We start from the raw sequence: 13,219 nt of genomic DNA, 5'->3' as shown, positions 1-13,219 counted from the left end.
CTCCAGCTTCTCAACTGCCTCTCATTTTCACCGAGGACTGGTCCCTAAAGTTGATCATTTTTTAATTTGAAATTTCTTTGCCAGTCACTGTCCATTGATTGGCAGTTGTGTCCTCATATATATTAACCATGAACTGTTCTGATGCATATTATCTTACAAAAATCATTCTTGGTTGCTAAGTCTGCCCTGAGCTCCCTGAGATATTTTAAAATAAGACTAAAAAATCCAACCAAATTCAGCTAGATTCATTTTTACCTTGTAACAGCAATTAACTAGGCATTTATTTTGAGGCCTGTTACAGTAAATATGAAGTTTGGGTTTTGTTCTTGTGGGGTTTAAAATCTAGGAGTCATAGATGGTTAGCTACACAAAGCTATACAACTGTTCAAATATTATGTGAAATAAATAAGAGTTATTCTGCTGTCTGAATATGGACCTATATGTAACTATTCCACTAAATCCCAGGGGAAAAAAAAATCCTATCTGAAAGAGTTTCCCTTAGTAAAATTCTAGTAAAAAGCCACAGTAAACTCTGCAGTAGATTTCAGATTATCCCAGTGTGAACCAGTGCTAGTGGAAATATTCTTGTACTGCATCTTATTACTCACAGCTTCATAAAGTTTAAACCTTCTATAATCAGCTTCCACTACAAAGCAGATTATGTAAGATCTTGTATGATGCTATTTTAGACTCAAGACTTTATGACAAAGGTTAGCCACATAGATAAGCTTATAATGCTATTTATATAACTAGCTATTCATATAATGCTGTATAAATATAGCATTATATATATGCTATTTATATATATAAATGCTATTTATATAACTAGCTAGTTATAATGATTGATTTTATTATTTATCTTTGTAGTTAATTTTCTTAAGAGAAAAATAAATTACAAAAATGAAATTTTGAGGGCAATTTTTGCCTGTTCAATTGCACAAACATTGGGGACAGATCTAGGTGTGCTGGGGTCCCCACCTGTTATGCCCACCTTCACCTCAGTGAGAAAATATATTCTGTGACTTCCAGTAATGGCAAAAGCTGAACTTCCCTTACTATTTCCTTTTCTGGGGAAATAATTTGAAGTTTTATAAAATAGATGGTTGGATTTACTCGGATGACGGCTCTTAAAAAGACTCTCAGAAAGAAAACCATCTCAGAGGCAGGAGTTTGGTAGCATATAAACAGTGTGATGAGCCAAAGGAAGCAAAAGTTTGGGATTTCGATGAGTGCAGTTCAATTAGTCACACAATTTTCTGTCCAATGCCAGAATAAAAGTCGGTCATAAATCTCACACCTAAGTTTGAAATGTAAAAGCTTCATCTTATTTTGGCCAAATGACTCTTATTGCTAGGGTTAGGATGTATTGCAGAGAAAAAGAAGTATTTTACCTGCAGAAACTCTAAGGTGTGCACGGGGTAACCTCCAAAGTAGATAGACACTACTCTGTAATACTCTGTAAGGGGCTGCATCAGCTTTAAAACATTTCATACAAACCAAATCATTCATGGGCACAGGAAATAAAACAACAGAGCATGTTCAAGCCTTTTTTCATTGTAAAGTTCCTTCTATTTTACTAAGCTGTTGTTCTTAAAAGTCGGTAATAGCTTGCATTTAGGAGCCATTCTGCAAAAAGTAGTTTTTTGGTTTTTTTTTTTAAGAGGACACCAGAATTGAAGCAATTTCCGGATTTCTTAGGAAATAACATATTTTATAAATAAAAGAAACAGTTTTATGATAGATATTTTTTTCTCAGTATTGATGTCAGAAACTTGGAACATTTTAAACTCACGTTTCAGCATACGTACATAATTTTGTGGGCTTCCCTGGTAGCTCAGTAATAAAGGACTCACTTGCTAATGCAGGAACACAGGTTTAATCCCTGAGTTGGGAGGATCCATAGGAGAAGGAAATGACAACTCACTCCAGTATTCTTCCCTGAGAAATCCCATGGACAGAGGAGCCTGGTGGGCTACAGTCCATGAGGTTGCAGGAGTCGGACATGACTTAGCGACTAAACAGCAACATATTTTTGTAATCAGTTTGCTTTACGGGAAAGTTTTTTTAGGCTATTAATTTAAAAGCTATATTACATATGTATATCGCGTGCGTTACATATGTGAGTGAGTGTGTGATAGTCGCTCAGTCGTGAGTGTGTGATAGTCGCTCAGTCGTGTCCGACTCTGCAACCCCATAGACAGCAGCCCACCAAACCAGGCTCTCCCGTCCCTGGGATTCTCCAGGCAAGAACACTGGAGTGGGTTGCCATTTGTATATGTATATATGGGTATGTGTGTACATTTTATATGTATGTATCATATGAATATGTGTATGTTCTACATGTAAGTGTACATATTCTATATGTATTTCATATATGGATTTGTATAAATTCAGATATTTATTACTGTTTGCCATTTTCTTTTGTATTTTTGTTTGATCAACTCCCTTTCTTAAGCCACATGGGTAACATGAGTTTTCTTTAACAAGGGAAAGTTTACGCTGGTTACAAAGTGTCTTTTCCTATTTGAGGGGAAGAGTTGACCTCCCATTCTGTCTGATATTATGACAGGACGCCCAGACGCCCTTGCTGAGAGCGCTCCTCAGATCTCCCCGGTTGATGTGCTTCTTTGTGGTCGTAGGCTTTCCAGCGACAGGTCCATGAGAGCCTGACCCAGCTGGAGCTGATCAACAAGCAGTACCGCCGCCTGGCCAGAGAGAACCGCACGGACGCGGCTGGCAGCCTCAAACAGATGGTTCACAAAGGCAACCAGAGATGGGACAACCTGCAGAAGCGCGTCACCTCCATCCTGCGCAGACTCAAGGTCCATACTGCGCCTCCTCTGTAGCTTAGAGGCCGGAAAGACAGAGGGGGGCCATTTGAGTACAGTGTTAGGACATAATCTCGGTGACTTTGTAAGACCAGGATGATGAGACGGGTATCTAGCATATGATTTATTTGGTAAAACATTGCGGTGTTCTCGTTGCTCATTGAGGAAATGACTTCCCAGGAGGAGGCTGGAATTGGCAGTTCCATCTCAGCATGTGTTTGTGGCTTTTTCACTTGTGTTCTTTTCTCTCCAGCACTTCATTGGCCAGCGGGAGGAGTTCGAGACGGCACGGGACAGCATTCTGGTGTGGCTGACGGAGATGGATCTGCAGCTCACCAACATTGAGCACTTCTCCGAGTGTGACGTTCAAGCTAAAATAAAGCAGCTCAAGGTAATAGAATAATAGTGATTTTTTTTTTTTTCAAATTGGTGTGCAGAGAGTCTGAAAAGGAAATGATTTATAGATACTTTTGTGAAGAAAAGACTAAAGAACTGTTCTTTTTTTAAAATTTTATTTATTTCTAATTGAAAGATAATTGCTTTACAGAATTTTGTTGTTTTATGCTAAATATCAGCCTGAATCAGCCATAGGTATACATATGTCCCCTCCTTCTGGAACCTCCCTCCCAGCAAGCACCCCTCTAGGTTGCTACAGAGCCCCTGTTTGAGTTCCCTGAGTCATACAGCAAATTCCCATTGGCTATCTATTTTACATATGAGAATCTTTGCTTTTTAAAAATGTAGATCTTCTTGACTGAAAAGAAATTCAGAAAAAAGAAAAATATTAAAAATGAAATAAAGAGCATTATCAGGAGATACAACTCCCCTTAACATATACACTTTAAGTATGAACTTGATTTGCAAGGTTGTCATTTTCATTTTTGATGGTGGTTTTTTCTGATTGGTTTCGAGCACCTTCAGATAGCTTGACTTCCATGATCCAGACCAGTTCAACTTTCTTATATTGGAACTTCATTCCACACAGACTGCATTCCTAGGTGTCAAATTAATGTTTAAGCATATTTGGTATGTTTCATATTTAATTCAAAACCAGTGGCTAGTTAAACATTTTACATCAGTTCAGTTCAGTCACTCAGTCATGTCCAACTCTTTGCAACCCCGTGGACTGAAGCATGCCAGGCCTCCCTGTCCATCACCAGTTCCCAGAGCTTGCTCAAACTCATGTCCATTGACTCCGTGATGCCATCCAACCATCTCATCCTCTGTCATCCCCTTCTCCTCCTGCCTTCAATCTTTCCCAGCATCAGGGTCTTTTCCATTGAGTCAGTTCTTCGCATCAAGTGGCCAAAGTATTGGAGTTTCAGCTTCAGCATCAGTCCTCCCAATAAATATTCAGGACTGATTTCCTTTAGGATGGACTGGTTGGATCTTCTTGCAGTCTAAGGGACTCTCAAGAGTCTTTGCCAACACCACAGTTCAAAAGCGTCGATTCTTTGGTGCTCAGCTTTCTTTATAGTCCAACTCTCACATCCATACATGACTACTGGAAAAACAATAGCTTTGACTAGATGGACATTTGTTGTCAAAGTAATGTCTCTGCTTTTTAATATGCTGTCTAGGTTGGTCGTAGCTTTTCTTCCAAGGAGCAAGCATCTTTTAATTTCATGGCTGCAGTCACCATCTGCAGCAATTTTGGAGCCCAAGAAAATAAAGTCTGTCACTGTTTCCATTGTTTCCCCATCTATTGCCATGAAGTGGTAGGACCAGATGCCATGATCTTAGTTTTCTGAATGTTGAATTTTAAGCTAGCTTTTTCACTCTCCTCTTTCACCTTCACTAACTTGAAATATCAATAACCTCAGATACACAGATGATACCACCCTTATGGCAGAATGTGAAGAGGAACTAAAGAGCCTCTTGATGAAAGTGAAAAAGGAAAGTGAAACATTTTACATGGGGAGGGATATATATTAGATATGAGGATTCCCTAAAAGGAAGAATGTTTAACATCTTGAATAATATGCAATGAAGCTTATGAAATTTTCATCCCAAGATACGATAGGATAGGTAGATTTTTTTATAAGAATAGTCACATTGCCTTGGAGAAGAAAATGGCAACCCACTCCAGTATTCTTGCATGGAAAATCCCATGAACAGAGGGGCCTGGTGGGCTCCAGTCCATGAGGTCACAAGAGTCAGACACGACTTAGCAACTAAACCACCTTGCATGGTGCCTGTTACTTTAAAGTTGTCGTAATAAAACAAGGAAGTTACCTTTAATCCTAGATTCTCAAAATAAAAAAATCATAAAATAACCCTGGTAGTCTGACCAGCCTCTCCATCCGTCCCCTTCACCTCAACTCTCCCAAGTTGTTTCACAGGTAAACAACTATTTAAAAGCTTCAGCAGGAAATTTCTACCAATTGGTAGTTGAATCTTTTCTTTCTGGACTCGGGCAGGGTCATAGCATTTATAACCGCCCTCTTTCTCCCTTGGCAGTCTTTTTATTATTGGGCAATTTCAGCTCTTCCAGAGTTTATTCTTGTGTTGAATTAAAATTTATCCCTTGAAATTTGTTCCCTGAGGCTTAACTGTTTTGAATCATATAAATCAAGTCTAAGGAATCCAGAATTACCTGTTTTTCAAATAATTACAGTTTTTCCTACTTACGTCCTGAAATAGTCAAATCATCTGAGAAGAATTTGTGATATTGTGATTTGGATGGTTTTTCTTACTCATGTTTGACATCTTAGAAAGTCTAAGATTTAAATATTGAATATAATTCTTTAAAATGCTAAATTAATTTGGTGGCTCTCTATTGCTTGCCATTACTTTTCATCAGGGACAACCAGTGCTCGCAACTTTATGATGGGTTTGCATGTTTTTTCCTATGATTCTCTTACCCACACTGTCCATGGTGGTAAATTTTATTAGGCAAAGGCGCCTCTCTGGTCATGGAATTCTAACAATTCCATTTCTGCTTCCTGTTCTGATTTCAAAATTTTCTGTCTTACTTTAGAAAGTAATAGACTCTTGGCTTGTCTTTGTCTATGGTAAACTTAATATCCCCTACATGGTTTTTCTTAATATGTATCTTAGAATTACTTCATGTTTATATGAGTAATGAAAAATTAACATGAGAGGTGTGCTCCCTAGGCCTTCCAGCAGGAAATCTCATTGAACCACAATAAGATTGAGCAGATAATCGCCCAAGGAGAACAGCTGATAGAAAAGAGCGAGCCCCTGGATGCGGCTGTCATTGAGGAAGAGCTGGATGAGCTCCGACGTTACTGTCAGGAGGTCTTCGGACGCGTGGAAAGATACCATAAGAAACTGATTCGCCTGCCTGTACGTGACACTGCTTTTTCATGGTCATGAAATCTAAAGAGAATTAATAATGTGAGATCAAGTAGCATCGTTTGATGGGTACCAGACTCTGGAGCCAGAGTGCTTGGCTTCATATGGCTTGCCTTAGTTTCCTTAATGTAAACCTGGCTTAATAACTGTACCTACTTCCTAGAAAGGATTGCTTTGGGCATAGAATGAGTAAATATATATATATGTGTGTGTGTGTATACACACACACACATTTGTATATGTATATGCATATAAAGAGCTTAGAAGAGTACTTGGCACATATCTTCCATGGAAGATCAAGAAGCTTCTAGAGGAAACAAAGGGATAAAGGTGAGCAGTGTTAAACAGTGGCACAATTAATGTGGTTATTTAGCTGAATTTATTTTTCTCTTCCTTTTCCCTAATTGCTGTCATAATCATAGCTCATTGTCAAGATGTTATTATTAGAATATTTGTCATCTTCTGTGATAAAGTATATTTTCTATCTGGAATATAAGGTGTAAAAAGACCAGCTAAGGTTTTATCAGTGATTCCCTTTGGCTCCTGATCTGTGCCATTCAGTACTTACTGTGTGGCAGGTTAGGTACTAGGTTATCTTTATTTACATTATCTTATTTAATCTTCTGTCAATTCTTTGAAGTAGGTCTTAATATTATTTCCATTTCACCAGCGATGAAACTGAGAATTGACTAGATTCACGTGTAAGACATTTTGAAACGTGATCAGAAGATATTTATTCTTTGATGGTAGGAAGTTTAAAATTAACCCTACCAAGATAGGGTTGTGGTGCAACTAAGCCTGAGTGCTGAAGGTTGGTGCGAGGCAGAGCACAGAGCGGGGTGGGGACCAGCTGAGCGCTGTGCTAACGGGCTGGCCTGGCTGCGTTTCTAGCTCCCAGATGACGAGCACGACCTCTCTGACCGGGAGCTGGAACTGGACGAGGCTGGAGCTCTGTCGGACCTCCACTGGCGGGACACCTCCACAGACGGCGTGCTCTCCCCGCAGCCTTCCTCCAACCCCTCCCTCTCACTCGCCCAGCCCCTCCGGAGCGAGAGGTCTGGACGAGACACCCCCGCCAGTGTGGACTCCATCCCCCTGGAATGGGACCATGACTATGACCTCAGCCGTGACCTGGAGTCCGCCGTGTCCAGAACTCTGCCCTCTGAGGACGAAGAGGGTATGGAAGATAAAGATTTCTACCTCAGGGGAGCTGTTGGCTTATCAGGTAGGAAAGAGCTCCTCCTATGTGTATGCTAGCTTGCAAGAAAATACAAAGGAATGGATACTGTCCTGAAAACCTATAGGCTAAGCAGAATCATCTTCCTTCTCACATTAGGAGAGCTTGTACTCAATGGAATAATTGGTTATTAACATGATTCACAAATGAAAAATTGATTTACCCCACACATGCTTACATTCTTACTACATGACTGGCACTTTATAAATACTGGAAATACACAGTTCCTTTTCTTTTCCAAGAGCTTACATTCTAGGGTGGTAGTGGAGGTGGTTTAGTTGCTAAGTTGTGTCCGACTCTTTGTGACCCCATGGACCGTAGCCTGCCAGACTCCTCTGTCCACAGGATTCTGCAGGCAAGAATACTAGAGTGGGTTGCCATTTCCTACTCCAGGAGATCTTCCTGATCCAGGGGTCGAATCTGCATCTCCTGTATTGCAGGCGAATTCCTTACCTCTGAGCTACCAGGGAAGCCCTCACACTCTAGGGTGGAACACAGATAAATAAGAAACGCCTGTGTGAAATGTTTGGTGCTGGAGTAGCAGTGTACACACGGTGGTGTGAAAACACAGCCCAGGGGTGGCTGAGCTGGAGCTTTGGAGAAAGGTGTTAGAGAAGAGACCTGTGCTGAGACCTGAAGGATGAATAGAAGTCAGTCAGGAGGATACAGTAGTGTCCAGAGGAAGAAAGGATAGGACACCCATCTCAGCTTTATGATCAGCCTCAGAACTTTTGGTCCCCTGGAGTTTGTCCAGAATGACAGTTCTGTAGATTGGGAGGTGCAGAGTGAACAAAGAGGAGATGGAAAGGCGAACCAGGGCCTGTTTATCATGAAAAGCAGTTTTACCACGAAGACCCTGGACAGTCACAGCAGGGCTCTAAGGAGGGAGGCAATGTGATCTGATGTCTATTTTCAAAGAACCTGCCTCAACAATATCTAGAGAAGGGCACATTGAAAGAAAGTCCAGATGGAATCGCTTTACAGTCCAGGACACAGATGTGGTGATGGGCTGAACTAAGGCAGCAGTGCTGGGAATGGATGAAAGAGCTGTGAGAAATCATGAGACGGCTCCTGCATGACTGATGGCTGATTGGATTCGGTTGAAGTGATTTTTCTGGTGTGAACACGTTGGTGAAAGATGCAGGTGGTCCTAGGCTCTGAGAACCATGAGCAGGAGAGAATATTCTGGGTATCTGTGGAGCCACAGGGGCAGGGCACTGAGAGAGAGGGAGGCAGTGAGTTCCTCTGTGCACATCCTGAACTTGAGATGCTGTGGACTATCCCACAGGAAAAAGCCAGCAATGGATGGCTGCATGGGTCAGGAACCAGAAATGTAGATTAGATAGTTATCTACATGTCACTGGTCCCCAAGGAAAGGAAGGAGACCACACAGGAGGAGTGTACAAAGGGAACCAAGACATGTGAAACCTCAGGAGACACATACAGTGAAGGGGTGGGCAGAGAAAGAGGAGCATTTTAAGAAAGGTGAGTCGAAATAGAATAAATAACCAGAGGCCAATTTGTAGCCCTTGTAAACGCATCTCACACATTCCCTAAAAGACAATTTCTGCTTTTTCTTTGTGTGATGGTTCACATTTGGATTCCCAAGGGGCTGACGCTGTACAAAAAGAAAATGATTTCTCTCATTTCTATTTTGTTTTTACAGTACAGCCTAATAGCTAAGCATTTTGCATCTAAAGCAGAAATATTCAATATGCAGTCCCTCAGCGACACGTGACAGCTGAGCACTTAAATGTGACCGTGCAGATGGATATTTGCTGCATCCAGTGCACTTACACAAATACACAGAATTCAAAGACTTAGCACAAAGCAAGTGTGTAAAATATTAATAATAGTACTTATGTTGATTACATGTTATAATTTAGATTCGTTGATTTAGTAAAATTAAGTATTGGATTTATTTTCATCCCTTGACTTGTTACTTTTTCATTGTGGCCCTTAGATGCTTTAAAACAATATATGTTATTTCTGTTGGACAGCACTGCTCTAGAACCTGTATGGATTGCAATTCCAGTTATGCCACTACTAGCTGTTGAAACCTGAATGAGTAACAATTCTCCTGGGCCTCAGTTTATTTCATCAGTAAAATGAGAATAACACTTCCACGCACCCTGTAGGGTTTCTGTGAGGATAAATGAGTGCCCAGAACAGCGCCTGGCTCATAAAACACTCTCCATCAATGAGAGCCTTTATTATGATTTACTTCAGGAACCCTTTGGTGGTCAGACTCAGACTTCTCTGTATGTTCAAGAATTATCAGCTCAGAATGACTAATTTCCTTTTTTTCCCCTAGGAAAGTTATTTTCTTGCCATCAGGGGATCCAGGTTTCCAGACCTTAGCTGTCAACTTAGACTGTGCTCTTTTTGCAGATGTAATGATCCCTGAAAGTCCCGAGGCCTATGTTAAACTCACAGAAAGTGCAATCAGAAATTCCTCTGGTAGGCACCAAAGCCAAAGCAGACCTCCGCTGCTCACCTGTAACCAGCCTTCTCCTCTCCAAGCACCTTTATTACCCGCCCTCTCACAGCTCTGTGCCACAAGCATGTTAAGGCAGAACCTTCTTCTCTGACTGCTGTCTCAGAAGCAAAAACTCAAACCATTTGGTTGATCTACACCAAGAGTAAAACTTCAGTGAAAGTGAAAATATTGGTCGCTCAGTCATGTCCGACTCTTTGTGACCCCATGGCCTGTAGCCCGCCAGGCTCCTCTGTCCATGGAATTCTCCAGGCAAGAATACAGGAGTGGGTAGCCATTCCCTCCTCCAGGAGATCTTCCCGACCCAGGGATCAAACCTGGGTCTCCCACATTGCAGGCAGATTCTTCACTGCCTGAGCCACCAGGGAAGCCCATAGCTAATCAAGTGCAGTAAAACAACCATTCAACTTGTGAAATGGTAGTCACTCTCAGTAAGTGTGAACTGTGATGCCCATTAATGGCAGAAAATAGGAGATGGAAACACTAGTCTTCCAACTGGTGCTCTAGCTCCCTGCTTGGTTGTAACAGCTCTGAGTTTATGACTTCAAGGAGGAGTTACAGACCCACCTCTGGCTGGGTAGTCAGGGCTCAGGGATTCTGTCCCAAGTTCACTAGCTTATAGGTGGGACCCCAGGCCCACCGTTTATCCTCCTGATCTCTGGGGGCCCATAAAAGAAAAAGGGTGAGTCAGGTATTCAGCTCCAAAAAACTAGGCTCTTGCTCTAGACAAACTGTAGTTCAGAGTCTGTAATTTGGAGGACAATGGAGAGAATAGGGTTGGACTGTGGCGATAGGATGTTGAATTGTGAGATTAGTTTACACTTAAGTTTTTGTAGAAAAGCGAAAGGATGGGAAATAAAGTCTCATTACTAAAATGGTGACTACCTGAGCGATTCCCAGTGAGAGACTTCTTCCAGGTGTATTTAGAAGGCCTTCTTTCCGAAAGAGAATTAATAAAGCTTACTAATATTTACTCTGCTTCACCCTGTGCTAGCTTCACTCTGACGATCATATTCTTGTTGAGTTCAAAGACTGTACCACACACGCACACGCACACACAAATTTTGCAAAACGACATCACGTCTCTCAAAGGAGGTAAGCCAGTTCTACGCTCTGAGTGAGAGCACACCTGGATGGAAGTACTAAAATTTTAGCTTTCTCCTGATTTTTGTTTCAAGTTTTGGACATAAGGAAGTCATTGCTAGTGTGGTACCTCCACACATACCTTTTCTTGGTTCACTTGAAGTCTTGCCTTAAGTGAAGGATGCAGCTCTCTGGGACTTCAGGGGCACCATCTTCCACTGAGATGCAGAAAGGAAAATTAGATGGTGTGACTTTCTGTTTGATAAGTGACTGCAGAGGGAGCCTGAGACGTAACTGACTCCTAGTAATCAGGGAGCAGAAGGGACCACCTGAGGTTTGGAGAATGGCCTTCCCCAACTCACAGCGTGCAGACTTAAGAGGGAGCAGATTCACAGGCTGTGAGAACCTACTGCATGGCCCCTGGGGCAGCACCCAGTCAGCTCGGACTCTTGGTCAAACACATTCATCAGTCTGGTCATTTGAACTCCTAACCCACCAGCACGTCAGTACTAAATGTGCTTTTTGATCACCCACACACGTGCCATCTCTCTGCTGCCTTGCCTGTAGAATTTCTTAACCATCTCCTCGAATGTCAAGCTTATCGAGATTCTCATGGTTGACACTGCAGGGGACCCTGGTGCCTTGGAGTCACAGATCCGACAGCTGGGCAAAGCCTTGGATGACAGCCACTTTCAAATGCAGCAAACGGAGAATATCATCCGCAGCAAAACGCCCACAGGGCCAGAGCTAGACTCTGGCTACAGAGGCTATGTGAGTATCTGGGCCTTCTTGATCCTCACACATACCTGGTGATCACAGTTGTGTGACAAAGAACCATCTGTTTGTGGCGTGAGGTCAGTGTCCGCTCTGCGCATACCAAGCTGCCCTTGAACTCATAGGTGTGTGTGTGTGTGTGCAAAACAAAGCCCTGTTAGCAGGTTACCTTTTATGCAAAAGTGGTCTATGCTCAGACCCCCGATCTACCTGAAGAACCAGCCTGTTCCTTTACACAGAGAACGAGGGATGGGATGGGGAGGGAGGTGGGTGGGGGGTCCAGGAAGGGGAACACATGTAAACCCATGGCTGATTCATGTCAATGTATGGCAAAAACTATTACAATATTGTAAACTAATTAGCCTCCAACTAAAATAAAAAAAAAAAAGTGGAAGTGTTAGTCAGTCAGTCTTGTCAGACTTTTTTGACCCTGTGGACTGTAGCCCGCCAGGCTTCTCTGTCCATGGGATTCTCCAGGCAAGAATCCTGGAGTGGGCAGCCATTCCCTTCTCCAGGGGATCTTCCTGACCCAGGGATCAAATCCAGATCTCCTGTGAAATCTTTTCACAGATTGCTTTGGCCCGGGAAGGTGATTAGGCATTCTTTCAAATTCAGTTAATGGTCTTCTGACCAAGATTATCCTTGGAGCAGCAGATTTTAGCTGGTATATTGCTGGCATGGAATGGGTTTAGTTCTTTTCCTGAGTGTCTTTGGATTCACTTGATGATCCTGGGACTTTTTTATCCTCTTGTTTGTTCTCTCATTCTGGGGAAAACAATTCTGAATAACGAGATTTGGGGAGGAAATGACAAGAGGTTGTGTGTATTACCAGTTCCATTTTTGAAGCTTATTGTAAAGTATGTAATAACTTTGCTCTCCTCAAGTTGCTGACAGAATAACTTCCCAGAGGAATACTCAGAGAATTACCTGTTTTCTTACGCATACTTAAGCAAGAAGATTTGAAAGTAAATCTCTTCAAGGTCTTCTGTCATTTCTTTTCACGCCCAAAAGACTGCCTTGTAAAAGGAAAGAAAAATTAATTTCCCTAAACCTAATGACAATTCACACGTACTGCTTTTTTGAAACCAGGAGAGAGAACCTTTTGTGCTGACGTTAACATCCTCACAGTCACGGAAGAGTAATTAATTAATCATGAGTTTACTTCCTGTTCAATTTGGCCTCTTATCCTGACTTCTATTATAGTGAAACCTCCTTTTAAAAAATATAATACAGTTTCACAATGAGCGTGCTGAAATCACTGAGATTATACTTAACACCAATCAAAAGCAATCAAAGTAACTTAATAGCAACATGATTTGGTAAAGGCTTTGAAAGAAAACGTTATGATCAGTGTAGCAGGCATGCCTTGAAATGATTTGTTCCTTTAGTCTTTGAATATGTGCATGACATTAAATATGGAGTTGGAAGCTTTTCTTTTGATGCCAGAATTTATTCCCTTCGTATCTGTTAAACATTGCTTAG

At 41.7% G+C, this 13,219-nt stretch overlaps 1 protein-coding gene across 3 annotated transcripts in view; it reads left to right on the top strand.

Moving 5' to 3' along the window:
- The window catches only part of SYNE1 (spectrin repeat containing nuclear envelope protein 1), a 471,658-nt gene that overhangs the window by 437,020 nt on the left and 21,419 nt on the right, over nt 1–13,219 (top strand). For 2 of the 3 annotated variants that reach the window (XM_081530296.1, XM_081530298.1), the window contains 6 exons: nt 2,640–2,822; nt 3,082–3,219; nt 5,946–6,137; nt 7,038–7,371; nt 9,775–9,843; nt 11,592–11,734. In XM_081530296.1, the coding sequence (XP_081386422.1) occupies nt 2,640–2,822; nt 3,082–3,219; nt 5,946–6,137; nt 7,038–7,371; nt 9,775–9,843; nt 11,592–11,734 (1,059 nt within the window). The remainder of the gene's footprint in view (nt 1–2,639; nt 2,823–3,081; nt 3,220–5,945; nt 6,138–7,037; nt 7,372–9,774; nt 9,844–11,591; nt 11,735–13,219) is intronic. The other variant, XM_081530297.1, reaches the window with a different exon arrangement.

The sequence above is a fragment of the Giraffa tippelskirchi genome, chromosome 9, assembly GCF_054371585.1.
Source record: "Giraffa tippelskirchi isolate mGirTip1 chromosome 9, T2T-mGirTip1v1.2.pri, whole genome shotgun sequence".
NCBI lineage: Eukaryota > Metazoa > Chordata > Mammalia > Artiodactyla > Giraffidae > Giraffa > Giraffa tippelskirchi.
The sequence above is the reverse complement of the archived record's forward strand: the minus strand, read 5'-3'. Positions and strand labels throughout refer to the sequence as shown.